This window comes from Panicum virgatum, chromosome 9K (assembly GCF_016808335.1).
Source record: "Panicum virgatum strain AP13 chromosome 9K, P.virgatum_v5, whole genome shotgun sequence".
Lineage (NCBI taxonomy): Eukaryota > Viridiplantae > Streptophyta > Magnoliopsida > Poales > Poaceae > Panicum > Panicum virgatum.
Window position 1 is genome coordinate 43,206,788 of NC_053144.1, and position 27,942 is coordinate 43,234,729.

Sequence of the window (27,942 nt, forward strand, 5' to 3'; positions counted from 1 at the left end):
GCAAAGTCCCACAGCGCGGGCGGCGAACGGCCTCGGCGGGAATCGAGGCAGGTGGCGAATTGCGGCGAGGGAGGCCTGACGAAACGGGATCGGGCAAGGATCGCGAACTCGTTTCGTCGCTCCGCCGGCCAGATGAATGGACGTCGGCGTCCCTTGACAGCGGCGAATCGTGCGCGAGGGAGGGAGACTAAACGACGAGGTGACCGACTTGCGAACTCGCGACGAGGGCAACAACCTGTGATGTGTGTGTGGGGGGGGTTGGGGGGAGATAAATTTGGGATTAGGATGGGATGAGTGGGGGGTTTAAATGCAAAAACAACCCAACTCTGCACATAGCCCTCGGATGGGCATCCTGTGGGCTGTGGTCTTGATTGGAGTTTCCAAAGTTTGTACGAGAAAGTTGATTTTCATAGAATATGCTCCCTTAGCGTGAAGCCCTAAAACATGATTAGATGCTTTATTAGTAGATAACAATTCTGCTCATCTGTGTGCATACAAAGCTCAATGCAGCGAAAAAAAATTGTAGAACAGAATTTGTCTTCTTTTTTAGGGGAAACAAAAATTGATCCCGACTGTTGGCAGGCCCAGTTCGAGATGAGACACTGAGGCCCAAACGTTGGCCTAATTAGATCAAACAGGCCTTGAAAAATTTGATGGGCTGCAAACGGAAGGAATAATGATGATGGATCAAACATAGCATGACGAAATGGACGAACCCTAGGCCCGCCAAACTCGCACACTGAAACGGAGAAGCTCGGATCGATGCGGCGGTGGTGGTGCGCCGCCGGCGGCCTCGGCCGCCGCGTCCTCTCCTCCTCCTCGGCCGCCGCCGCCGCCGCCGCCGCGTCCCATGCCCGCCCGCTGCCCCCGCCCCTGATCCCCAAATCGGCCTCCTTCAACGCCCCTTTCTCCGTGCCCTGCCGCCGGCACCACTCCCTCCACGCGCCCCTGCCCCGGGGGCTCTTCCACCCGGCCATCGCTTCCGCCTTCCGCCCTCCGGTGAGCTCCCGTCCCGTCTCGTTCTGTTCGAATGCCTACTGCTTCGATGCTGATTTTTTGCTCCGTGGATGGCGTCGCGCGCAGTCGGGGCTTCCGCAGCAGGTGCGGCACTACGCCAAGGAGAGGTCGCGCGCGCCGCTCACGCCCACCAAGTCCAAAGTCAAGAAATACAAGATGAAGGCCCCCTCGTAATTGCCCAGTCGTTTTTTTTACTGTGCCCTTCTCACCTTCTCGCGCGGGCACCCCCGAGCAGCTGATTTTTTGCTCCTTTTGCTAGGTCCCTGAAATTCAGATTCAGAACCATGAACGACGGGCAGATCCGCAGGTGGAGGGCGGGAAAGCGCCACAATGCGCACCTCAAGGTACATTGGTACTAAGCTACTGACCGTGCTTTTCTTCATCAATCAATTGCTGCAACATTTCTAGGATGCTGTATTGACTTGTATACTTATATGGATTGCTATGTACTGTGAACCAAACCAAACTGAACACCATGATCAACAATCTTTAGAATTTGTCCCCGTGAAACAAAATTGTTCTATCTGCATTTCACTGAAGCAGAACCTTTTAGCTAGCTCTCTATATTTTCAAATCCATCTTGTAGAACCACAGTGGGGGCTTCCCCCGCTGTATAGCTTTCAAAAAAAAAAAATCCATCTTGTAGACTGCCTCGTTAAACAATGCATGCCCTCCTCTTGGATAACCTATCCATGCAGCATAATCTGAAAAATAGCCATATGCCTGTATATGATGGAATCATTGGATAATTTTTCCCTAGTGCATAATGTGCTATTGTAATTTCTAGTGCAAATCAAGTTAATCATTTCAGTAAATGGCTTTGCCTTGCCCTGCAACTTATAGACAGAAATCTGCGTGCTTGCATCCTTTTTTCTCTTGTACACTGTTTAAACTAGAAGCATGCTCATTTCCACAGTTTCTTATTCTTCTTCATTCTAGCTGTGAAAATGATCAAAAGAAATTCGCAACATTTTGATGCACATGTAGAACAGACTTCCATGTTTTACAAATTGTCAGCATTGCCTATAATCTTTTTACCAGTGATGCATTTATACATTATAACATTGCTTGTATGTGATCTTCTTATGAATTATGGCATTGCAGTCCAAGGAAGCAAAACAAAGACTTCGGAAGCCTGCATTGGTGCATTTAGCTTATGCAAAAGTTATAAAAAAGCTCAACTTCTGCGGGTAGGATATGAAAGCAGATACGGTGGAGTTTGGCATGGGAAACAAGGAAGCTCAACCGCTGCATCCACATGCAGATTGTAAACGCTGGAATCTCATTGGACTAGTTTGAATTCTTGAATTACTACTTTTTTGTCATTTGATGCTTTGTCTTCAGGTGTTGTGCTTTATCTGTTCAGACACTACTGATGCGAAGCCGTTTGTTTTCGGCTAAATGATAAAAAGTTGCGCTGCATTCTGTTATGTAAACAATCTCAGAGAAACTATCGGGGTCATGTGGGAAATTGCTTCAGTAAATAAAGAGCTCTGCTGCAACATCAAGTGGCTATATTTTTTGATGTGGAAATTCAATGTTCAGATGTTACTTTTCTGAAACCGTGGCCAGTAAAGTGTTTCACTATGATTATATTGCAGACTTTTAGTAGTTTTGCTGTGTGTTACTGCAATCCTTTTGGTCTGGAGGCTTCTGGTGAGAGGTGAGGCCCCGTTTAGTTCCCAAAAATTTTCACCTCCCCTTTGAACACATGTATGAAGCACTAAATGTAATTAAATAATAAAACTAATTACACAGTTTGGATGTACACGACGAGACGAATCTTTTGAGCCTAATTAGTGCATGATTAGCCATAAGTGCCACAATAACCCACATGTGCTAATGATGCGGTCAAAGGCCTCAAAAGATTCGTCTCGCGGTTTCCAAGTGAGTTCTGAAATTAGTTTTTTAATTAGTGTTCGAAAAATCCTCCCGACATCTGGTCAAACATTGACGTGACACCCAAAAATTTTCACCACAAACAACTAAACGCCCCCTGGATGTTGGTTGTGGGCGGAGTTGGGAGTGGAGGGTTATTAAGACATGGACTCGAACGAAAGCCTTTGTTTTTTTTTTTTTGCGCATCGTCCAGTCTCATCGACAACTATGAGCAACAGCGATCGCATATTTGCAATGTGGTAAGAAGATTCTTGTTGTCGTTTGAGCTTTTTATCTCAGCATTCTGTCCTCAGGTTCTCCTTTCATCCTGGTCCACTTTTCCTTTTCTTTTTACTTTAATTTTTTTTTTGGCTGAACAGTGTCTTTGGACTTATCTTTGGCATTCAATCATTAGAAGGCAGACTATGGAACTGGAAGTGACAGATCGAGATTCAGAAACGAATATTGTTCATTCTCTGTTGTTTTTCTTATCACCAAGATTAGTTTTCATGAATTTGCAAATGGATTCCATATGTTCACAAGTCAGTTTTGAAAGTGCTTTTTATTCAGCTCCATTAAGTTTGACTCTGCCCACATGTTTAACAATCATCCACGGTACTAGTACATCTGATACCCACACACTATGCTAATGGCTCATTGATCAGTCCTTTTTCGGTTATATTAGAAATGAAAATGACACAATCAACAGAGATTGTAGAATTGAAAAAGACTACTCCATCCGCTCCAAATTGCAGGTCGTTTTGGTAAATTTGGATATGTAATTTTTGCTATGTATTTAGACATAATGTTTATTTAGGTGCATAGAAAAATTTGTATATTTAATTTGCCAAAACGACATACAATTTGGAACGGAATGAGTAGTAAAACTGCAAAATAAATATCACTAAGATCTGTTGGCGCGCTTAACTTGCATTTGAAATTGGGCGGCCTGGCTAGCTGTATTTATGCAAATTACTAGGAATTTGCTTGATCAGTTTTCTATAGTAAGGTGAGTATTGACTCATGCTGGGTTTGGCAGCAATTAAGCCATCTAACTGTAACCGCCTTTATTTGCTGCTGCAGCCTCTCCAACTCCAAATGAAGCGCCCACCCAGTCGAAGAAGCTGAAGCTGAAAGGATCCCGATCCAGCAGCAGCTGCTTATCTTCTTCCTCCGGCAGCTCCTCCGGGTGACCAGCAGTGCCATACTGTTGCTGCTTTTCGGAGTAGTGGACGAAGCTGGAGGCGCACAGGGCATTGAGGGCGCCGTCCACATCCGCAATCATGCCGCCCAGGTCATGATCAGCAGCAGCGTCCAGCAGGGATGGCTCGAGGTTATCCGTGTCGAGCACCTCCTGCTTGAGCAGCAGGTGATGACGGACACTAGCGGTGATGGAGCCTGCTACCGGCGGAGTAGCATTGCAATTGTCGGCGACGGCGACGTTGCCGGCGTGACGGTGGGGCGGTGGTGTCGGATCAGGAACGGCATCAGCAGCCGCTGATGAGCGATGGTGGTGGTGGTGGCTCTTGGCCGAGGAGGCGGGCGGCCTGATGGAGCCGGCGAGCGCGTTGCGCTGCGTGGGCCATGGGTGGTTGTGGTCGGAGGTGTAGGTGATGACGAGCATGGAGGGGTCGGTGCGGCTGCGCTCCACCTGCTTCCGGGCGGAGCAGCCCTTGGAGCTGCTGCACCGGTAGTAGCCCCTCGGGTACGGCGACCCCTTGATGGGCTTCTGCCCGTACTTCCTCCACGCCCACAGGTCCGACGGCACCACCTCGCCGCTCGTGCTCGCCCGCCCGCCCACCCCCGGTGGCGCCGCCACCGGCGCCGGGATGCACACCACCTTCTTCGTCTGGCTCTTCCTGCAGTGTGCCAGCAGCATCGATCGACCTCCTATATATGTCACTCATGGATGCATGGAAATTACCAAACTTCTGGTGATGCGTAGCACACGATTCGAACCTTCGCTTGATGGACGGGCCGGCATGGGGGTGAGCGGCGGCCATCGCCGTGTCCAGGCCGGCGAGCTCTTCCGGCGCTGCTGGAGCGTTGGCGGCCGCGTCGTCTCCCCTCTCGGCGAAGCTGGAACTGGAAGCGCACAGCTGTGGCTGCGGCGGCGGCCCGGACATGATGAGCTGGGGAATCGCTAGCCCCTCTGCCTCTGGATGGTGCTGTGGATACACGGCGGCGTTGCTGCCAACCACGAGCCCCATCCCGCCATTGCCGTGTAGCAGCGGCAAGTGCGCTTCATGATCGTCGTCGCGGAGGTTCACTCGGCCTTGCAGCAGCAGCTGCGCCTCCTCTTCCTCCAGCAGATGACGGGAGCCATGGCTGCACACTGCGGCTGGAGTGGCCGGCAGCCGAAGGTGAGGCGGCGGCTGCTGCTGCTGCAGGCTTGCCCGGACGACGTCGGAGAGGTCGCCTTGATCGGCAGGCGACAGCCAGAAGAAGTCACACATGATATCTATCTAGCTAGTACTGCTACAAAGATTCAGATGAACAATTTGTCACTAGCTGGGTTACAGATTCAAGGCAAAAGAGAGATTGCCAGAACAAGAAGCTAGTAGACGAATTGGCAAGCAGCTAGCGATCGATCGAGCATGTACGCATGGAGATGCAGATCAGTTAAGTAACTGTCATGGTCAGGGCTGACTTGCTCAGGCAGCAAACAGCAGCACAGCTATATAATGGAGCCAGAGCCAGCGTTGTCACTCGCTGTAGGCTTTAGCAAAGATAGAGAGCTATCTAGCCGGTGACGATGAGCTAGCTACAAGCAATGCGTGCACGGGTGCAGGGGTCCAGATCAACGACACTATGCTGCCACTGACACGCTCGGTAACATCACCCGATGTCCCGATCCATCAACTATCTACCCCATCCATGGCATGCACGCCCAATGGTCGACGTACACATACGTGTACAGTAGTGTGCGATGAGCAGCAGCAGCAGCTAAGCTACTACGTGCAACAGTGGCCTACTCCTAGCTATAAGCTATCTGATGCTGCCTGCTGGTGTCTTTTCGTCCATCTTTTCTGTGCTCTTCTTTTCCCACCCTAGCTTTACTGCCTGATTCGCTGGGAATGGGATGGAGAGCGGCGGCCACCTTTGTTTTCGTATCGGCGGTCCACATCTCGATCAATCCATGGATGGAGAATTGCCGTTTCATTTGCTATCATGCGCTCAATGTAGCATGCAGCTACATACCTTTCATCCTATCTTCGATCCATCTCTATTAGCATCTGCACACTCCTGAAAGCTATGCCACTTTGCCTTTTACAAACCGTTCTTCCTATTTTCTTTTGCGATGATACAAACTGTTCTTTCTCGCTGCTCACCATTTTGAAAAAAAACGATGTATGTGCATAATTCAAACTTGTTTTCTTTTTAATATTGTAATTGAATAATTAAATTAGGGAAAAGCCTTGAACTATCATAAAAGTTCAATTTTCAACCTTCAAATACGACATAGGATAACAAAGGCTATCGAACTATTGAAACCGGGCAAATTTGGCACTGGTTTTGAACGTGGTTTTTTTTTTCATTTTATGAGAACTCAAAATATTCAAACTTAAACTAAAAAAATCGTAGGTAATTCATTTTAAGTTAAAAAATACGAAATGAGTATCAAAAGTTTTCTAAAAATGTAACCTATCTATTGGCATGCATAATACTTGTCAGTTATTCAGATCTAATTTTTTTATGTTCTTCATAATTGGTTGCTTGTAGTCATGCCAATTATTTTTGAATAAATAAATTTTAAATAGAGCAATAATAGATAGGTTACATTTTTAAAAAATGGTACTAGTTTTATTCTTTTTTTGATATAAATGAATTAGTTTTAATTTTTTAGATCTAATAAGAATTTCGCCGGTCTCGACAGTTGGATGATATTTGCTATTCAGTTTTATAGTTGAAGGTTGAAAATCATACTTCTGCTATAGAAGAATGTAAATCATACTTTTCCCATTAAATTATGTTCCTATAAGCATGTTTTTTTTTGTCCACGTAGTTTTCAATGATCTATGTTCTACATGTTAAGCATTATTTCAAGGAAGTTATCCCGAAAAGGGGGGTTGTGAATTTCTCATCCAATTTACCTATTTATACCATCAAGTCAAATTCTAAAATTTTACACAGCTCAGGACATGATTATTTGGATCCTTTTTTTCAAAATTTGGGATTTGAATTTAAGGCTTGGGAGCTGCGGGACACATGTCATTAATGCATTATTTTTTTCAAATTCGTTTGGAAGGCAAGAGCAGAAGATTCAAGACAAGGGGGGCTACTCCATATGGATGCAGTTCGATGCAGCGAGGAAGTACTCAGAAGACACACCTTCATGCAGTTTGGGAGAACTAGAAGACACCTCCAGTACTCGACTATGAAGAGCTCAGACCCAAGACAGCGGGACTGCTCACAGGCGTAGATTTTTTCAGAATAAGGGATGAGGCATGTTCCATACCTTACGCCATTGTAACTACTCAAACACAAGTAGAACTAAACTTGGTCAACATTAAAGAAATTTGATTTAAAACAAAACTAAAATGGCCTACATACTCTCAATACTATACAGCGTGGAGAGGGAGGGCTGGGAGCACTCGGGTGCTCCCAGAGCGACACGTGGCTTAGGGAGGGAAAGCTGAGACGAGCCCCGGAGGGAGACGACCGACGCATGCCATGGATTTGCCGCGCCCACCTCCCGCGGCCGCAGCGCGGCAGTCCCGCCGGGGTCCTTGGTTTCCATGCGCGATCGACCCGAGGCAGCGCCTCTTCATCCGCAGTCGAGTCGCCCTCTGCGCCGACTCCGCCCACGCTCGAGCCGCCGCCCGCGCCCAGGCAGAGGCAGGCCGTCCCCGGCACCGACGCCGCCCGCTGCCAGACGCCATTCCTGGCACCCAAGCTGCTGAGGCGGCGGCTGTCCGACGAGAGCGGACTCGCGGTGACGGGTGCGCAGCTCCCGGTCGGGGAGATGGCGCAGCGACGGGTGCGCGGCTCCCGGTCGGCAAGATGGCTCGGCAGAGAGAGGGGGGAGGGGAGGTGGCGGCAACGGGCTGCAGCAGGGAGAAGCGCGCAGCTGCCGACGCGTGAGCGAGCAAAGCAGGTGGACACCTGCAGCGTGGCGGCGGAGGGTGGCGGGAGTGGACCGGCACGGGCACCGGCGACAAGGCCAAAAAAAGGGAGCAGTTCGCGGTGGAGCTTCTTTGTTCCAAGACAGAGGCCGTGGGACGACGATGGGAGACGGAGAGGATAAGGGAGAAGGGAAAAAAAGAAAAGAGAAAAAGAAAAAATAGAAAAGGAAGGAAAAAAGAAAGAAAAAAATAAATAAAAAAATAAAAAAATGGAAAACCAAATGAGTGCGGCGGAGCGCACCATATACCTAGTTTTAGTACACAGACGAAATGGCATTCTAGGTGTCACATTAACCTTTCACCGATGTCCACACACATCGCCATCAAGCTAATCAGCACATCAACCATATCATGAATTGAGAAACCAGCGATTCAATCAGGCGCTGTACATTATTATTGCAAAGCGCAGCGGACGGCGCGTGGTTTGAAGGAAGGATGGTGCTGTTTGGTTTTCGCTATAGAAGTTCTAGAATGGACTTTGACCGCTAATTAGGGGTATTAAACAAAGTCAGTTTACAAAACTAACTATAGAACCTCTGCGCTAGGAACTTTGACGAATCTAATGAGGCTTTTGACCGCATGATTAGAGCATAGTTACTGTAATATCACTATAGACAATTATCAATTAATTATCGTCATTAGATTCGTCGTGAAAAGTTACGCTCATTCGTAAAGAGATTTTTCAAATAGATTTCATTTAGTACTCTATGCATGTAAGATTTTTTTCTCGGCTTGTGTATTTTAAGGAACTCTAGATAGAACCAATCGATCAGAATATGACCGGTGGCAGGTAAGAATTGAAGCTAGCACGATCGTCGACGACGAGGACGACGACGACGACGGTGAGGCGAACATGTAATAGTGATGGATGCGATGTAATGCGCGAAATGAATGAGTTGAGAAGCAGCGAGGATTATCAAGATGGCTAGGTAGCTAGGATAGATCGATGGAAGAGATGAGGTGGAGACGGATATGATTAGACTGATCGTGTGGACAAAGGATTGGACGACATGCCCCCAGCTACTAGAGGCCGGTAGCCGCATTTCCTGCCTGCTTTACCACTCGACGGCTCGGAGGATCGGAGTGCATGGATGCTTACAATTACTTGACCTTTGAAACGTGTTGCGCCGGCCAGAGCAGCCGGCTTCATCTACATCTGTGATCAATCGGATGATGCAGAGGCCGATTGAGTGCGCAACTGCGCATGCCAATCAATTTCTGAATCTGATGATGCAGCTATTAGAGTAGATTGATCGAGCGATAGACAGCCAGCCAGTGACTGCTGCATGTGTACATCGCGCTTCATGCCTCCATGAATATTGAACAGTATCACCATCCTTTTTTTTCCTCTTTTCTTTTCCCTTTCCGCATTGGATTGGATGGATGGTGGACCAGACCGAGAGATTCGGAACACAGGTGGGCTCCTTGAGCCACTAGCTGTAGCCAAACTTCCTGCTGCCGCTTGCTCGCGGGCTGCCGCTGCAGTAACGACCTCCACTAGCAGCAGCTGCCGTTGCACAGCTGCAGGAGGAGGAGAAGAACCAGGACCTCCATTTTTATCAAAAAAAAAAACACGACTCCATTAGCAGCAGCTGCTGCTGTTGCTGTTGCACATCGTGTCATCGTCGTCTATTCGATGATGTGCAGCAGACTCGGGATGAACAATGGATGAAGCCCAGCCCATCACTATTTCTGGCAGCTTTCTTTGTTCAGTTCGATGGGCCGGCCTACATGAAGAAGAGGTGAAGGGGGCTTGAGAGACCCACAACTAATTGGGCCCAGCGTGCAATGCGTCCATCTCTAGGCAGCCCGCGACGCGACGAGACGAGCGAAGCGACCGACCAGACCCAGTTTCCAGTTTCCACCACACCCCACCTCTCTGCGCTCCGGTCCGGCGGGCGAGTTGTCGTGTCGCCGGCATCGATGGCGGCGGTGGTGCGCGGCGTCCTCAGGGGCATCAAGGAGAAGGGCCTCGCCAACTTCCTCCGCGACGCCCGCGAAGAAGGATACCTGTAAACCCCTCCATTCCCTTCAATCTTCTCCCCGCGCGGATCGCACGCCCCCCGGCTGCGATTGCGATTTCGATTCGATTCAGATCCCTCCGCTCTTCTCTTGCTCCGCTCACTCATTCGCCGCGAGTATTCTCTGTTCGTTGCGGATCTGACGGCTTGCTTATACATAGACCTACCGTTTTCGATTCGGCTCCGCTTCTTCCTGCGTTGTGCTGTGGCGCTGGGGAAATCAAAATTAGGTTTCCTTGCTGAAATCGATCAATCATCACTAGATACCTTTGAATCGAGGTTTCTTCCACGGTTATGGTGCCAATAGAGCTCTGCCTTATTACTCCACACATCACATCTCATACTGCATATGTAGTACACCGCTTGATATACTAGCGTGGACGCAGTCCCAGCACAACTAAATTGAACTAAACATGTACATTTCCTGCATGTTGCTGCTTGTTAGATTGACTGATTCCATACCCGCCTATAGTTGTTTTTCCTTGCAGTATACAAGTCACATCTTATCAAACTTTCATGAAGTTTAGTTAAGACTATATGCAATATGAATCTAGCATTGTACAGAAATTTTTTTTAAGACCGTGGACAAATCTGTTGCCATGGTTTGGACGAACACCCAGTGTATTTTATGTTTTCCTGTACAGATTACATACATATGCAGTTGGATCAAACTACTTGGGAAGACATCCCATATTAAGTTACATCAACTGTGAAAGCAGCCTGATCTGCTACTGTGCCAGTGGTAACTGTAACCAATGTTGATGGAATATATTTCAGTTGAAAATGATATTACTTACTTCTTACGACTTTCATCTCGAGTCCTTTTAAAAAGATGCAACTCCCACCGACTCCAATTTTTGAATGCAAACACTAGGCATAGGCACTTGGCTGTCTTCTATCAAAGGATCTTGTTTGTCACATGTTTATGTTTCCGGGACTCTTTCTATTTAATCACTTTGTTCTGTGCTTGATATGAATTCTCAGTTTTGGAGATGTAGCTAAATTCTATATTTATTACATTTGTAGCTGTGCCTTAATCTAACATGCTGTTGTTTATAGGAATTGCCTTCTGGATGGGAACCTTTTGTAAGTGGCCACCTGCCTCTCTTCCTCCACTTTGCAGGAATGGATGTGACTATGTGTCTTAGCACAGCTAATCCCCCTTTTCTTTCCAGGCAAACAAAAATTCACAATATTGGCGCAACACTCGTAGGGGTTGACAAGTTTGGAAACAAGTACTATGAGAAACTGCATGACACTCAGCATGGTGAGTAAATACTCTATTGTGCTAGTTGATCTGCTACAGTTGCTTCTATTGTGGAATTCTTCTGTGTGGTTGCAGTGGAATTTCGATCATGAAGGTGATGCTTTGTGTGTTAGAAAGAACAAAGTCAAACTCTATAACACCGACTGCAATTTTATTTCAATACTTCACATCTTGTTTTCTTTCCTCCAACCTATGAGATAATTAACTTTGCTCTTTAAAGATTGGGCTTGGCTGATGTGCATGTCTTTATGGGAGCAAAAATTGCTCTTGTGCTGCTGGCCGTTTCCCCTGATTGTACACAAGAATGATAAGCATTGGTAAATTTTGCAGGAAGGCATAGGTGGGTAGAATATGCAGAGAAAGATCGTTACAATGCATCCCAAGTGCCTCCTGAATGGCATGGATGGCTGCATCACATCACAGATAGCACTGGTGATCAGGCATGTTTTCCTCTGAATATTGATTGTATTAAATTCCTAATTGCTGTTCAAGCTTTAGTCTTCTGACATGCTTACAGTATTGCTTTCTCCCTTGTTTCTTTACTTTTATTATGTATAGCAATTAAGCACATGTATTGATGATGTGCGATTTGTTTCGCTCTCTAAGATTTCACGCTTACTGCTTGCTCTGATAAACATCTATCAAACCATGCGTATTTTTATTGGTGGGGAATGGGGATGTTGCTATCCTTTGGAGCAAAGAGATTGAAGGCTGTGACCACAGTATCTGGACATTGAAGGAACTGTTTGGCTTATATGGCTATCTGTTACTTTTCCCCCCTGTACTGCAGCTGCTGGCCCAGAAGACTGCTAGGTACCTCGTGGAGCACAAGCAGAACTACTCCGGTGAGGGCGAGGAGCTGATCTACCACTCCAAGGGGCACGCCCTGAACCCGGGACAGAGGGACTGGACGAGGTACCAGCCCTGGGAGCCAAAGAAAGAGCAAGCCTAGTAAAATGTCGTGTCTGATCGGGGAGGAACGCCCTGTTTGTGTTTTCTCGCTTTCTTGCCTTGGGCCAGGTGTTGCTGAGCTGAATAATCAATCAATCAGCGAGTGACTTGTTCGGCCTCGGGTCCTTGGAGCGATCCTGAATAATGTTGTACTGGACAACAATACTGTATAATCCGATCATCTTTGTTTGATTTCAAAAGGTTGCTGTTGTTACTGCTGTATAAAAGCTGATTTGCTGAATCTCTTGCGGTCTGGCTGTGATGCTAGTACCTCATTTGGTTATCTCTGGATTGTACTACGAGAGATCAACCTGTTCTCTTTTTTTTTTTTTTGAAAAGATAGACCAACCTGTTCTTTCTTTTAGGCTTTGGGGATCAATACTGCATCGAAGGAGTGGATCTGTGCTGTTGGTGTCTTTTTATGATTGATTGAGGTGGGTTAAGTGAACCGGAGAAAGGGTAAGCTGTTGTCTCTCTGCTCCACGTGAATCAGACGGCTCTGCAGCCCCGTCGATGCTTGCTGTGGTGCGTGGTTGTGAGCCTTGGGACCGATGGGAGAGAGCCAGAGAGGGGGCCACGCCGATAACTGAACACGTGCCTGGAACCGGACCGGAGGCGGCAAACGTGCCCGGCTCCCGCACCGGTCTCCCTGCTACCTACTCACGCACGCCTCTGGCCTCTCCGTTCTCACTTCTCAGTCCGCAAAGTCTCAAACCCAGACGGGGACGAGACGTACCGAGGGCCATCTCAACGTGTACGCGACGCGACCAAGCTCAGCTGCTGCTCCAATGGCCTCCCACCCTCCTCCCGAGCCTTCTTCCAACTCGAACAAGGTAGGGACGGCCGCCGCCGCCGCGTTCGACGCCGTGAATAGCTGCTAACTCTTTGGATTACCTACTTTCCTTTTTAAAAAGATTTTCTTTTTGGCGTTTTCCCGTCGCTTCTTCTCACTGATCGACGATCCATGCTTGATGCTTCCGCTATCTTCGATTGAGCTTTGCGTCGGCAGGGGTGGGGCGAGCACGATGAGATCCACGTCTCCTCCGGCGGCGTCCAGGCGCACACGGACGACGACGCCGACTGCGAGAGCAGGCGCCCCTTGCTGCTCGGGACTCCAGCCCCCGCCGAGTGCTACTCCGTCTCCGCCGCCGCCCTCCCGTACGTTTGCCTCTCCGCTCCATTCTTCTCCCGCCGTACCTCTCATGATTCGCACCGCGTGCTACCCCCCTACCCCATCGGCCGGTCAGCCAGTACCCCCAGACCCTGCTCTCAAAATTGCGCCTCATGTCTCCAAGGAATGGATTAGGATTACAACTTGTCCTCAAGCAGACAAGCTGCTCGCTCAAAAGCCTACTCTGCCTGATATATATATATGCACAAATTTTCAGAGACTCCACTTTTACTTAGCATATCACTCATATAGTTTGTTACAGATGAAATGTCTGACAACAAACCTTTAGTATTGCTGCAAAAACATGTACAGTTTAGTAGTTTACCTTACCAAGGTCTTCCACTTTGGTGAATTTGTTGCAGGTTCTTCTTTCCAGCCTTGGGAGGCCTTCTCTATGGCTATGACATTGGGGCAACATCCGGCGCGACCATATCGCTCAAGGTAACACTGTGCCCGCTGGCGCTTATTTCTCAGAAAATGCCGCTTTACAGCTTGCGCACACCGGCTGGGTCAACATTGCTAATTTATCTGTCGATAAATCTACTTTTGCAGTCTTCAACATTCAGTGGTACAACCTGGTACAATTTATCATCTGTGCAAACTGGCCTTGTGGTAATGCTTTATTCCGTATCCTGTAAAAAAATTATTTGAATTTCAGTAAGACTGGATTGACTAACTAGCATCCTGTTGCTAAATGATCTAATCGCGGGTTATGCATGATGCAGGTCAGTGGGTCATTGTATGGTGCTTTGATCGGCTCCGTCTTGGCATATACTATTGCAGACTTTTTAGGTCTATCACCCCTCTTCTTTTCCATGCTACTTCTTATATATGGTGCAATTTAGTCTGGTCTTCTCATTTTTGTTTGGTTTGTTCTAATTACCTTCCACAGGGCGACGCAAAGAGCTTATCCTTGCTTCAATCTCATATTTGATTGGAGCCCTTTTGACAGCTGTAGCACCCAACTTCGCTATCATGGTGGTTGGCCGCTTGTTATACGGAATAGGAATTGGATTGGTAATGGGATCTTTTTGTCACAGTTCCCATTGCAAACCATGTGATCATGCACATTTCTTCATGAGGCCTTATGTTTTGTTTTGAAAAAAAAATATGAGACTTATGGAAGCTGCTTTTATCAGGCTATGCATGCTGCTCCAATGTATATTGCAGAGACTGCACCAAGTCAGATAAGAGGCATGCTCATTTCTCTGAAGGAGTTCTTTATTGTTCTTGGGATGCTTGTAAGTGTATATTAGTTTTTCTCTCTATATATCATCCCTTTAGTAATCTTTTAGACTTCTTATTTATTTGTATTTGTGCAGCTTGGTTATATAGCAGGCAATCTCTATGTGGAAGTGGTTTCCGGTTGGCGTTATATGTATGCGACCAGTACACCATTATGCCTCATAATGGGAGTCGGAATGTGCTGGTTACCCTCGTCACCTAGGTGGCTCCTGTTATGTGCCATACAAGGGAAGGGAAACCTGCCAGAGACAAAAGAAATTGCAACCCGGTGCTTATGTCGATTGAGGGGTCAAGCTTCACCTGATTTGGTCTCAGATCAGGTTAACTTGATTCTGGAGGAACTGTCGTATATTGATCCAGAGAAGCAAGTTGGCTTCAGGGAGATCTTTCAAGGAAAATGTCTTAAAGCAATGATAATTGGATGTGGTTTGGTGTTCTTTCAGCAGGTGATCTCTTATACCTTTAGTTTCTTTCCCGAAAAATGAAAAATTTTATGGTATTTCATAAAAAAAGACTTGACCAGGGGTAGAGATGTCCCCTTGATTGTGCCGTCACTCGAACCCGGGCTGGCTCAGCGAACGAATCGCTTCTCTGGCATGTTCGGCTGACCAGTTGCACTGTGAGAGTGGCTTTATGGTATTTCATCTGATGCTGCCTTATGTATATGTCAGGTCACTGGTCAACCTAGCGTGCTATATTATGCTGCTACAATCTTTCAGGTACTGACGTACTGTTGCTTTTGTAAATAGAATTATCAATTGAAGCATGTTTGGGTACTCTGGAAACCCATTCGTGTTAGGAATTCTTTTTTGAAGAAAAAGGCAGGAGCAGTGCCATGTCATTAAAGGAAGAGAAACATGCCTGGAATTACAATGAACGTTTACATCAATTAAACCTAGCAACTCGAACTCCAACTGAAGTAAACTTAACATGAAAACTAAGATACACTCGGGCTTCCCCAGACTCATCGATTCATGTTAGGAATTGCTATGATGAACTCCTGTATGGGGTTTGCTCTCAAAAAAAAAAACTCCTGTTTGGGGTTCGAGGCTTCAAAACATCATCAATCTAACTTTCAGGGGGGAAGCAGTTGCCAAACTTGTATGGGCAAATTGCGCTATTAGGACCTTTTGCATCCCAGCATTGTTACCTTTCATTCCTGTATCACTCATATCTATCGTTGTTTGCAAGCAGAGTGCTGGGTTCTCTGGGGCATCTGATGCCACTCGTGTTTCAATTCTTCTAGGTTTACTGAAGGTACATGTCAATACTTTTGCTACTTCCATCTGATTTATTGTCACCCCTGAAAAGGCTTTTGGTAGTTCAATTTATGATTACATCATTACAGTAGAAACGAAGCATATTGTTTCTAATCTTAGTCCAAACCATTGTGTGTCTTCCTTCCCAAGTTTCCACATATTCTATTCACTGCCCGCTAATGATGTTATGGTTTTCATACCGCAGTTGATCATGACTGGAGTAGCAGTCCTTGTGGTTGACAGGCTTGGCCGAAGACCGTTACTCATTGGAGGTGTCAGTGGAATTGTAAGTCTGCATTCAAGTAGATCATCAATAAGTTGACAATCTGTTAGCTTTTTAGTGGAAAAAAAATACAAATATCTTCATGGAGAGTGTTCCTATGGTTACTGAACTTACCTGTTGATGCAGACTGTTTCCTTATTTTTGCTGTCCTCCTACTACACCTTACTTAAAGATGCTTCCTATGTGGCTGTAATAGCACTTCTATTGTATGTTGGCTGTTACCAGGTATTTTCTCTTCCTTGTACATTGCTCAAATAGTCATATTACCCTATTTGAAAAATCTGATGAGGATTACTCTAAATTTATGTCAGCTGGAGCTGTAGGCTTTGAAAAATTGTAGTTGAGGATTACCTAGTACCAAAGTTTTATTAGTTGACTTGTGCTTTTTTATCGTTGAGTTATATGTGGCAATCTGTCTGACGTGGGGAACTTGCTGTACAGCTATCATTTGGTCCTATTGGCTGGCTTATGATCTCGGAAGTTTTCCCATTGAGGCTGCGAGGCCGTGGACTGAGTGTTGCTGTTCTTATCAATTTCGCGTCCAATGCGCTAGTCACCTTTGCTTTCTCTCCACTGGAGGTATGATCCTGCCCTGCGCTGCCCTTTTATTATTTCGCCAAAGATTGTTGTAGTGCACTCATCTCATCTGCTAGATGTTGCTATGTATGAAATCCGCTGGCTGTTCAAGTGCTCATGATAGTTGTGTGTATGCATGGTGGTATAGGATTTGATTGGAACGGGGTTGCTCTTCTGTGGATTCGGGGTGATCGCAGTGGCATCTCTCATCTTCATATTCTGGATCGTCCCGGAGACGAAGGGACTCACCCTGGAGGAGATTGAAGCGAGTCTGTAGTAGATTAATCCAAAAGAATGCTCATTCGTCCAAGTTTCAGTTAACTGAAGGAACTGCTGGTATCATTTTGCAGTCAGCCTTCTGCTGTAGCTAGTTTATTCATATTTTCTACAAGTTGTTGTAGTAATACTTATTACTGTTTCCTGGTAAAGATTAATTCATGAGATGTTCTCATCAAAGGAGCATTGCATATTTGCATTGTTGCTGTAGACTGTAGAGCTAGCACTGGGGTCACTCTTTGAGCAGTAGCCGCCTAGCCCGCTGTCTGCTGTGGGCTACAATGCTTGTAGACGGGCCAGTTTATTATGGGCCTCATGCTAAGTGATGTTTGCACCTATCTGGGCCGCCCACTATTTTTTTAGAATTGTGCATTGATGACAGAAACTTTTCAGAATTGCGCTCCTAGCTAGCTAGCTTTGTAGTGTAGTTGATAGTATCTCCTCCTCCCCTATCTCCATTGTGGACCGCTTGCTAGCTACTAGTATTTTTTTTTTCTAGAACACGCAGGAGGGCTGCGTATCTTTGTATTAAGAAGAAAAGAATAGTCCAATTACAGAACCCAAATCCCACCTTGGGCTAGGAATGGGGTTGGTGACTAATTAGGAAATAAAACTATTACAGGACTAACTGGAAGGACTATACTAGCAAGTGCCAAGTGCTCCTCCTCCCCTGCCTCCATTGTGGACCACTTGCTAGCTACTAGTACTAGCTTTGCAAAGATAGAAGGTCACCGCGAAAACAATCAAAAGTATACTCCGCCATGTGATCAGATGCACAATTGCACACGCATATCAGAGCAAACTTGTATTTCTTGTTTACCAACAATTAAGGCCCTGTTTGGTTTCTAAAAGTCCCGGGGCTAAAAAACATCTATGGGCTAAAACTTTTAGTCCCTACCTATTTGGTTCTATGGACTAGAAGAACTAAAAGTCATTAAATGAGGTAAAGAAATTACCATAAGCCTAAGGTCGCTAGCTCGGTTGGTCGAGGGCGTCCGGTGGCACCCACGCGGCCGGGGTTCGATTTCCATATGGAGCGAATTTCCGGTCCATGGGGTAAAAAAATCCCCTCGCTGTGCTCGCCGCAAGGCTTGGCCCTCTCGGGCATGGGCCAGGGTTCGGGAGTTTTTCCGCGGCCTAAAGAAGCCGTAGTCGCTTCCTCTTAATTAAAAACGGTGGGGTCCATTCACCCCGCGTTTTTTTTACCCCTGCATGCATGCTGCCATGCACATGCGCGCACCTGGTAGGGGAAGGGGTCACGAGTGTGTGTGGTGGGGGTGGGGCCCGCAGGAGTAGGGTGGAATAAGTCCAAAAAAAACTCCTCTTGAGAGTTTTTTTTTCTTTAGACTCAAAGAGACATTTAGCCAAAAAAGCCCTATTAAGTTTAGTAATGCAAAAGTATTAGAATTGGTATTGTCTTCCAAGGTACATTTATTTTCGAATTCATAACTAGTACTCCAAGTAACTCCATGGTTCTAGAATATACGCTGTCTTGATCTGTCATAAACAGAACTTGTCTAGCTTTGTCCATGTTTATAGAAGAATATATTAACATTTTTTGTACAAGATAAATTATCAAGACAAATTTCATGATGGATCTAATGTAACTAATTTGATGTGTAAAGTTTGCATTTTAGTTTTGGTCAAGACTTAAAAATTCCGTATCAAGTCAAATTATACCGCATTTAAAATAATACCAGATGGACTGACTATAACTATTAGTTAAAGTTGACGAGCAAGCAGAGTAGTAGATTACAGGGAGAACTGTCGCCTGCACCTCTGTTTCTCTCAAGCAAAGCTTCTACGGCTTCAGCTCGGCCCAGCATAGCTCCGGAGAATGCGCGTGGTGGTGTGGCTGATGTTCTACCTGTCCGCATTTGACGGTGCCGCGTCAGGATGAGACGAGGAACATCAACGCAGCATGGGGGCCACCTTTATCCTTCCCCATGTGAACCATCGCATCACATACTCTTATTACTATCAGTGAGCGACGGGAGCGTTCGGGCACTCCCTGGACGACAGTGCCAGGGAGAGGGCGCGCGATGCGGGCCGTGGAATCGGCATCCTCTGCTGCGCGCTGGCCCCACGCGGCTCCAAGATTCTTTGCTCCGTCGTTTCGCCGAAGCGGTGCGTCGCCCTCTGTCTCCTCGCCCTCTGCATGTGGGCCTGCCTGCTGCCGCACCGCCTCCGCTACGCGTGTGGGCCTTGCCTGCAGCTTGCGCCGCTCGCTCGCTCCCCTGGCAGTCTGTCACGCTAGCTTGCCGCGCCGGCGCCGGTCGCCGCGACGCCCTGCGCGCAACGCCGAGCACGCGCCGTTTCCCGCGTGGCCACGCCGCCTGGCCGCCGGCCGCCGCCGAGCCGAACAACCCGAGCTAAGCTGAGCGCCGCCGAGCCGAGCTGAGCGCGACGCCGAGCACGCGTCGTTTCCCGCGCGGCCGCGCCATTGGCCGCCGGCCGCCGGCTGCCGCCGAGCCGAGCAGCCTAAGCTAAGCTGAGCGCCGCCGCCGAGCAAAACATCCCTGCCGCCGCGCCTCACTTTCCCATCTTCTCCTCCCCTCCCCCCGCCAAAGAATCCCCGGTCCGTGACAGTCTCGCACTTGCCTTCGCCCTGGTCGACCATGGCGCTCCAGGCAGCGACGTCCTTCCTCCCCTCGGCCCTCTCCGCGTGCAAGGAGGTGAGCCGAGCACCGGAGCTCTATTTCTTCGTGCACGCGTTTCCCCCAGCCGGCGAGCACCCCGGCCGCGGCCGCGGTGAGTGAATTGTTGTTGCGTCCGGTGGTGCTGACTGCGGTTGCAATTCTGGTGCGACGGTGATGACTGCGGTTGCAATGCTGGTGCGGCGTGCAGGGGTCGGTGAAGGACTCGGCGTTCCTGGGTGTTCGTCTCGCGGATGGCCTCAAGCTGGAGACCACCGCTCTAGGCCGACGCTCACCCCGAGTTGAGCTGAGCGCCGCCGCCGCCGCCTGCAGTGCTCGCCTAGGGTTTGGGATTTGGGAATTGGGAGCTCGAGCTTGGAGGCAGTGTGAGGGAGGTAGGGGGCGACGGGCTGGGGTAGTGTGGGGTGGGGGTCGGGCATGGCAGGGGTGGGGGCGTGTCGTGGGCTGTCCTGGGCCGCGGGGGAGGGGGGCAATGTGGGCCGGTTGATGGGAGGAGAAGTTGGACTGATTTTTCAACCTGTTAAGCTATTATGCTGTTTTTTTTATTTTTTCCTTCATATACATGCTGAATACCAATGATACATAGTGGGCCCGCCTCTATCAAGGAGGACTTGGCGATATATGCAACAGCCAGCCCATTCCACGCCCTCCAGTATACTTCTCTTCTACTCTATACACATACGTAACCATCAATCCATCTACCATTTTGCTCCTTATTTCCCAGTACACAAGCATAGCAAGAGCCCAACCCGCAAGCACCTGACGGCCCACAAACATACTCCGATCCAAACAAAATAGAAAACTTCAGCCCACTGCCGTGATATCCGGGTGAGCGCGGCGTAGCGCGCTGCTGACCTAGTGTATGTTCACACGCCAAGCCATGCAAGCTATCAGTATTCATGATAAGTATGTGTGGAATTGCTAGTTCCATGTTGGTGACCTTTTGTGGCAATATCATTATCACCTGGATTTGTAACCGTCTGTCACCATTCCACGCTGTTAGAATATTGGATCCTCCCTAACTGATGTAATTGATATAGTAGGTTTTTAGCTAGCTAAAGATTGGCTAACTAGTTATTAGTTGGATCTGTTTAGATACACCAACTAATTGCTCATTGTTAGCATGAATAGACCATACTACCCCAACATTTTTTGCGCAATGACTTCATCAGCTCTCAGTTGGGGGTAGTAAGGTCTTTTGATTTTTTTAGCTGGGTTTATTAACTGGGCAATAGGATTACACTATTTCAATTAGCTCAGAGATCTTTACTTGCTCAATTATCTGCCTTGTCTGGATCCACAACAGCTAAATTTAGCTAGCTAACCATTATCGAAAGGATCCTTATTAAAGGACCATAGTGTTAGAGAAAATATGGCGCTTAAGAGCAAAGCTAATAACTACTCTATCCGTCCCAAAAAAGAGTCATTTTAAAAATTCTAGGACAAAATAACAAAAAAGTAAAATGACCATATTTGCCCCTATTTATTGCCCATATTTGGCATTAATTGATTCTCACATGCATATGTATTTTCTAAATATGGTAAGATGACATGTTTTTTGAACAAATTTTAAATTCTAGAGTGACTTGTATTTTGGGACAAATGGAGTAGCCAGCTGTTGGGTATATTGTTGTTGCCATATGAATCTTAAGCTAATATAATAGCCAACCTATACAATAGCTGATTGTATAGGTGGACTGCACCATTAATACTCAATTCATCTTTCTTCTCTCATTGTGTCACCAAGTTTATTGGAGTCGGCATAGCGGCCGGCTATGAGCAGGCTGTAAACTTGCAACTCATTTTTTTTCTCTTACCTCCAACTTAACATAAATATGATATGGTACTCCATTTAGTCTACCTATAGCTCGCGGCGTGGCGAGCCATGGCAAAGATTCAAACATACCCTAGGATAGGTGGTTGCAGCAGAAATCCACACACTCTAAGAGAGGTGGCTGTGCTAGAGATCCGAACACTCTCTAAGAGAGGTGGCGGAGGCAAAGGTTCAAACACAGTGTAGAGGTGGCTGGGATGAAGATCACACGCTGGCAACAGTGATGAAGGATAGTGAGAAAATCATCGAATCCGGGCTCTTATGCTATCGAGGCTCGTAAGGTTGGGAAAGCGTGTATCCATGGATGCTGAAAATGAAAAGAAAGAAAAATTGACGGGGAGCAGATGGAGGCTGGTTCCGGAGGGCTTTAGACCTATAGCATCAAAAAGAATTTTATTATTTAGAAATATTAAATAAAGTTTAATTATAAAACTAATTGCAGAAGTTTTGAGCAAATTTGCGAGATGAATCTAATAAAAGATATTAATTCATTTTTAGTAGATGGTTACTAGTATTCTCGTAATAAATTATAGATTAATTATACTTATTAAATTCATCTCATAAATTAATGCTCATTAAATAGATTTTATTTAATATTTCTAAATACCAAAATTCTCGTTTGACGTGAAGAGGGCTAAATTTTTCCTATGTAGGAACCAGATGGCGATCCTAAAATTCAAATGTCAATTCCTATCTGGTTGGCAAGTGACGGCATTCTTGTCCGTCCAGGGTCTGAGTGTTGGGATTTTTTTTTATTTTAATCCTTTTTAATCTAATATTTTATAAATAATCCGTACTGATCTAAATTTTCGAAAATTAGTCCTTTTGGTCGCGCCAAGTTACGTGGCGTGACTCCCTGAAAGGTCACGCCACATGTTTTGGCGTGACCAAGCTGTCACGCTGGCACACGCGCGATGCGGTGGATGACGTGGCAAGGCGGAGTCGCGCCACATGCTTTGGCGCGACTGAGTCGCGCCATGCGCCGTGGCGCGACTCAGTTGAATATAGGCCCACCCGTTGGACGGCCTCTTCCTCCACCTCCCTTTCTTTTTTTTCCTTCACTCCCCACCCGACCTAAGCTCCATGGCGCCGCCCGTCGCTGTCCCCCTCTAGATCCACTCGATCTTCCACCCGATTCAAAGGGGAAACGAAGGGAAATCGATCCCTGAAGGTATCTCCTCCACTCTATCCGATTGGTTTTCCTCCATTTCTTGGTTTTTGTTAGGGTTTGAGTTGGCTAGAGTTTAGATAGGGTTTGAGTTGAAATGAGGGATTGAGTACAAATCGGGTAGGATTAGTTGTGGTGTATGCAATTGAACGATGGTGACACTTTTGTATCGTGTAATAATTGCTGCATGTATCAATTTGGAGGTGATAGTGTTGTTTAGATTTTTTTATTACAAAGAGCTATAAAATGTGAATAATCGTCATAGTAGCAAATCTATTTTATGTGTATTTTGGTAAAAATTCTTATGTTATGCTATATATAGTTATATTATCTTAATCATGTATGAAGTAATGAAGTGTGTTGTACTTATAATAAAGTAATGCCATATATAGTTATATTATCTTCTTCATTTTGTGTATATGTATATGTGTAGATGGATCGTTTAGTTCGTTTATTTTCGGGTGGGACGATTAAAGAAAATGGAGAGTTTGCAAGAATGAGGCAAGAAGTAGCAAGATTTGATGTGGCACCTTCATTCGATGATATAATGTGTCGAGTAAATTCATTATTCAAAGTAGAAAATAAGCGCATGGAGTTAAGACTTTGTGGTAGGTTTGATGCTGGAAAGGAAAGGTCACACTATGTGATGATGCCAATTGGTTGTGAGAATGATTGGTTGTTTTACAAAGAGTTGGTCAGAGGTTCGCAAGTGGGTTGTGCAGAGATAGTGGTTGATGTGTGCAATCGTAGTATGGATGCCCCTGCTGAAGATGGTGATGATTACCCCATTGAACATGTAACTCAAGAAGCCATTTCACCGGATCATGATTCCGATGCACCCGAGGAGGAAGATAAAAGTTATGGTGATGATCTTTCTTATGACTCAGATGATGATGACAGTGGTGATGAAATTGGGTTTGACACATGCCGTGTAAACAATAATTTCGATGAAGACGACTTTGACAATGAGGAGGTCGATGATGATGACATATCTCAGGGCTCGGAAGAAAATGAGGGTGGTGGATACGACAATGATATGGTACTTCCAGAAACAGATGGGACACATATTTGGCAAAGACATCTTCGGGGTCCGAAGGTAGATCCTCGATGTGGGTATCGTCCATTGCAGCCTTGAGCTTTAGCCGTGTGTTTTGCTTCAACCAGTCCAAATATATATTGAACTGGGCCTCACGGTGAACACGGCCACCATAAACAATGTTGTTGCCTCGACCATTCCAAGCATTCACATATGCAAGGTGCTTCTCTTCCCAATTTTTGGCACCCCGCTGCTTCCGTCGATCAGTTCTACATATAATGTATGCAAGAATTAATGTAATTGCAAAACATGCAAATATTTTCCATACAATGAGATTGCAGAAAATAAATAACCATACCCGTGCAACTCATGGCTAGTATTAATATACTCAGGCGGACAAGACTGAAGTATTCCAAATTGGCGCATCACCCGATTTGGAAGGTGGTGCTCAACAATGTAATAGCAAATAAGAGGGCAAACTGAGTTCCAGTATTCATTATCTCTCATGCATTGCGGACTAAGATTCATGTTTTCCACCTCCATGCGATTGTATGGTTGCCATTCAACCTAATACGACATGTTCAATATGATTACAACAAATTGAGGACTATATATTACATGAATTGCGGTAGAGGAGGTGGTTATAGACTTACGTGTGCAGCATTTAGCCAATCAAGGGCATTGCTGTAGTCTATGTACTGCCTTCCTGGACTACTGTGCACGGTACCAATATTGTTCCATAACCAACCCACTGTAGCCACAGCCTCTCCCTCGTATAATGGCGTAACCTTAGATATAACAATAAATAATGACATTAGCGAATTTTGAAGATTACCCAAACCTAACAACAACAATGCAAAAGTGAAAGTGATCTAGGCCCCTAAGTGGGTTTTGGTGTATAATGACAAAACACATGTATATTTAATCGTGTAATTGAGCATGTGTGCAGGTGATGAGTTTGTATAGGTGAAACGAAAGACGACGTACGACCTCTCAAAAAGGAAATGAAAAGGCGTAATTCATGCATGCTCAAGGAATTAGATTTTATATTTGAAATTTGAGTATAAGGACGCCGTACTATTAAGAGGACTTGATTCAAGGGTTTCGATTTAAATCTTGTGCTCAAGAGAACCTAGACAAACATCTGAGAGCCACAAAATACACTCAAAAGAGCAAAACTTGAGTTTTCATCTTGCCTAACCCGGATACCCCGGGTATAGGGCCGGATACTCCGGACCCCTTTTGCCCGGAGTGTCCGGGTGCTGTTCTCAGGCCGAAAAGTTAGGGTTGCCCGGAGTCTCCGGGCATATACCCGGAGTCTCCGGGTAACTGTTCGCCCAACGGCTATTTTTAGGTCAAGGGGTATAAATACTCCCTCCCCTCCTTCAGTTCTCTCTCTTGCATTTCCTTCGAGCTGAACTCCTTCCATAGCTAAAAGAGAGCTCTCTCACTCCCCTCTCTTCATTCTTGAGTGATTCCTTTTGAGGGATTTGAGTGAGAAGCAAGGAAGAGCAAGGATTCGTGCTAGTGAGCCTCCTTTCCATCTCTTGAGCACTTGGTTTTGGTCTAGCCCGTGGATTCAAGTTGTTAGTCTTGGAGCCTTGGGTTCCTAGACGGCTAGGCGTGCTTGTGACTGCTCAATCAAGATTGTGAGCTGCACAAGAAGTTTGTAAGCTCCATTCCTCGCCGAGGAATCCATAGTAAGTGACCTTGGGGCTTGAGAGGTGATCTCGCCCTTGGGAGATGAGCATAGGGGTTCTTGAGCACCGTCTCTCGAATCCTTCCTCAACGGAGACGTAGCACCTTCGGGTGTGAACTTCGGGAAACAAATCATTCTCTTTCGTGTTGACTTATTTGATTTCATTGCTATTTGCTTGTGAGACTTCTTTTCTAGGGTTTGAGCTCGATCTACTCACTCACGAGTTTCTAGTGAGTTTTGTTTGTTGGATATCAACCTTAAGGAACCCCTGGTACTCGAACTTTAGCTCGATCTACTTTTCATACACAAATTCCTGCAGTTTATTTTCAGGTTGTTCATACCCGGAGACTCCGGTAATAGCTCCGGATACTCCGGACCACAAAACCCGGAGTATCCGGGCACATACCCGGAGTATCCGAGCTGAGTCTGCATCTGACAGGTGTTTAAGTGTCTGTGAGTTACAGATTGCCTATTCACCCCCACCTCTAGGCATGTTAAGGTCCTTTCAAAAAGTAATGAACAAATAAAATACTTACTCCATGAGTATAACGCTCCGGCCGGCTAACAGGAAGGCGCTCCCACATCCACAGTTGCAATAGGTAAGCACAACCACCAAGATTTGCACTATCTTTGCTCCGCCTACAAGCATCACACAGCCAACGGTACAACCACCCAAGTGTTGCATTCCCCCAGCTGAAAGTGGCAATGTTGTCCCAGTCTTGACCAATTAGTTCTAGCCATATCCATGAGATTGTGTTCCCGCTCGAATCAGGAAATAGAAACCCAGCGATCAAATGCCATAGCCATGCCCGAGCGAACCTAGCAACCGTCCCGCCATTAGCATCCGCTCCAAGTGGTGTACCAAAATGTTGTGTCAACCAAGCTGAGGTCACTCCCGTAGGCCTCTTATCCTTCGTGTCTTCCGGTGGTTCTGGTGGGTGCACTCCAAACAATAGCTCCACTCTTTCTCTCCATCCATTTGGACAGATGCTACCAGTTACGGCTCTACCATCTATACGAAGCCCAAATAGCATTGCCACATCTTGGAGTGTAATTGACATCTCACCGCTGGGAAGGTGGAATGTGTATGTCTCAGGCCTCCACCGGTCCACCAGAGCTGTTAAAGCTGCATTGTCCATACCGGGGAGGCCCTCCTTGACTAGCCACGCCAACGGGAGGAATCCAGCCCGTTTTAGGTACGGGGCGTACGCTCTTCTTGTATCTTGCCACGGTGTCGCTCATTGTAATGCATCTCCAGGAGATGGTAGCGTGGGTGGTGTGCCATCTACATACAAAAAATAATATATAATAAGCAATCCCTTTGTTTTGTCAGACTTGTACTATGAACATTGGTTCATGAATGTAGCTGCATGTTGTGATCATGATTCATGAATGTTTCAAAGGTTCACACTCATGACTCAACCCTGGCCCTTTCAAAGTTCCAAAACATAGCAATGGCCCAGGGAAAAAAAATAGGTTTAGGCATAGTAGGCCAGACTCATTGAGGGAAAAATGAGCACTGGAAAATTGAGAAAAATAAGGTTTAGCCATATTAGCAACTACCAACATTCTGATAATTTATTAGCAAGTAGTAGGTATAAGCAAGCATGAGCACTGGAAATTTGAGATGGAATAACTAGAATCCTCTTACTCACCTCTGTAATCGAGGGAACCAGGGGCGGATCTGGATTCGGCGGCACGAATGGCCCTGGCAGAGGCGGCAATGGCGGCGGCCGGTGGCGGCTGGTGCTCCGCAATGGCAGCGGTAGGGGGTGGGCCGTGCAGGGCCCCGGCGGCCGGTCCGCAGGGGGCGCGCGGGTGCAGGGCGCCGGGGGCCGGTCGCTAGGCCACGGGTGGGGGGTGGCTGCATGGCGGGCGGCAACGCCGGCCGCGGGCAGGGGAGCTTGCTGCAGTGCTCCGGCGGCCGCAGGTGGCGAGCGGGTGGGTGGGTCGCGGGCGGCAGTTGGCCGGGTCCCCGGGTGCTCCTGGACACAAGATAGAAGATAGGGAAGTGAGGAATTGGACTAGGGTTTCTCGGAGGGCCAAGTCAAAATCGGCTGAGTCGCGCCACGGCGTATGGCGCGACTCAGTCGTGCCAAAGCATGTGGCGCGACTCCGCCTTGCCACATCATCCGTCGCATCGCGCGTGTGCCAGCGTGGCAGCTTGGTCACGCCAAAGCATTTGGCGTGACCCTTCAGGGAGTCACGCCACGTAACTTGGCGCGATCAAAAGGGTTATTTTTCGAAAATTTAGATCGGTACAAGTTATTTATAAAATATTAAATTAAAAAGGATTAAAATAAAAAAAATTCCGCGTGTTGGGCGGCGCCGTGCCGGAGCCTTTTCCGCACAGGAGAGAACGCGCCGCGGCCTGGCTGGCCTCCGCGGCGTGCAGTTAACTGAAGCTGGTGGGGAGCACATGGCCCGGGGGCACGACAGGCGGCCGGGCGCGCGTGCCTAACCGCCATGCGGCGTCCG

At 47.0% G+C, this 27,942-nt stretch overlaps 5 protein-coding genes across 6 annotated transcripts; 4 read left to right on the forward strand and 1 right to left on the reverse strand.

Annotated features, from left to right (window-relative positions):
- The first annotated feature begins 702 nt into the window (after positions 1-702).
- On the forward strand, positions 703-2,550 carry LOC120651510. Of its 2 annotated transcripts, none has more exons than XM_039929004.1 (4): positions 703-999; positions 1,084-1,187; positions 1,277-1,369; positions 2,122-2,550. In XM_039929004.1, the coding sequence occupies exons 1-4, from the start codon at positions 763-765 to the stop codon at positions 2,168-2,170; spliced, it is 483 nt and encodes a 160-aa protein (XP_039784938.1). In that variant the 5' UTR covers positions 703-762; the 3' UTR covers positions 2,171-2,550. The 2 variants fall into 2 exon arrangements, with proteins under 2 accessions (XP_039784938.1, XP_039784937.1); XM_039929003.1 differs by having other exon boundaries at positions 705-999; positions 1,277-1,361.
- Positions 2,551-3,711: 1,161 nt separating this feature from the next.
- Positions 3,712-5,628, reverse strand: LOC120651511. Its single transcript, XM_039929005.1, has 2 exons — positions 4,855-5,628; positions 3,712-4,754 (listed from the first exon to the last, which is right to left on the reverse strand). The coding sequence occupies exons 1-2, from the start codon at positions 5,349-5,351 to the stop codon at positions 3,947-3,949; spliced, it is 1,305 nt and encodes a 434-aa protein (XP_039784939.1). The 5' UTR covers positions 5,352-5,628; the 3' UTR covers positions 3,712-3,946.
- A 4,202-nt stretch (positions 5,629-9,830) lies between these two features.
- LOC120651513 (probable NADH dehydrogenase [ubiquinone] 1 alpha subcomplex subunit 12) lies at positions 9,831-12,501 on the forward strand. The gene is made up of 5 exons (XM_039929007.1): positions 9,831-10,033; positions 11,102-11,128; positions 11,218-11,309; positions 11,640-11,749; positions 12,100-12,501. Exons 1-5 carry the CDS (start codon positions 9,945-9,947, stop codon positions 12,259-12,261), a joined length of 480 nt encoding a protein of 159 aa, XP_039784941.1. The 5' UTR covers positions 9,831-9,944; the 3' UTR covers positions 12,262-12,501.
- A 418-nt stretch (positions 12,502-12,919) lies between these two features.
- On the forward strand, positions 12,920-17,269 carry LOC120651512 (D-xylose-proton symporter-like 2). The gene is made up of 14 exons (XM_039929006.1): positions 12,920-13,093; positions 13,270-13,418; positions 13,794-13,872; positions 13,984-14,043; positions 14,157-14,223; positions 14,324-14,448; positions 14,571-14,672; positions 14,754-15,122; positions 15,348-15,395; positions 15,871-15,933; positions 16,141-16,221; positions 16,345-16,443; positions 16,660-16,797; positions 16,943-17,269. Exons 1-14 carry the CDS (start codon positions 13,049-13,051, stop codon positions 17,069-17,071), a joined length of 1,554 nt encoding a protein of 517 aa, XP_039784940.1. The 5' UTR covers positions 12,920-13,048; the 3' UTR covers positions 17,072-17,269.
- Positions 17,270-23,480: 6,211 nt separating this feature from the next.
- LOC120648017 (prostatic spermine-binding protein-like) lies at positions 23,481-27,471 on the forward strand. The gene is made up of 2 exons (XM_039924801.1): positions 23,481-23,768; positions 27,133-27,471. Exons 1-2 carry the CDS (start codon positions 23,481-23,483, stop codon positions 27,469-27,471), a joined length of 627 nt encoding a protein of 208 aa, XP_039780735.1.
- The last annotated feature ends 471 nt before the right edge of the window (positions 27,472-27,942 follow it).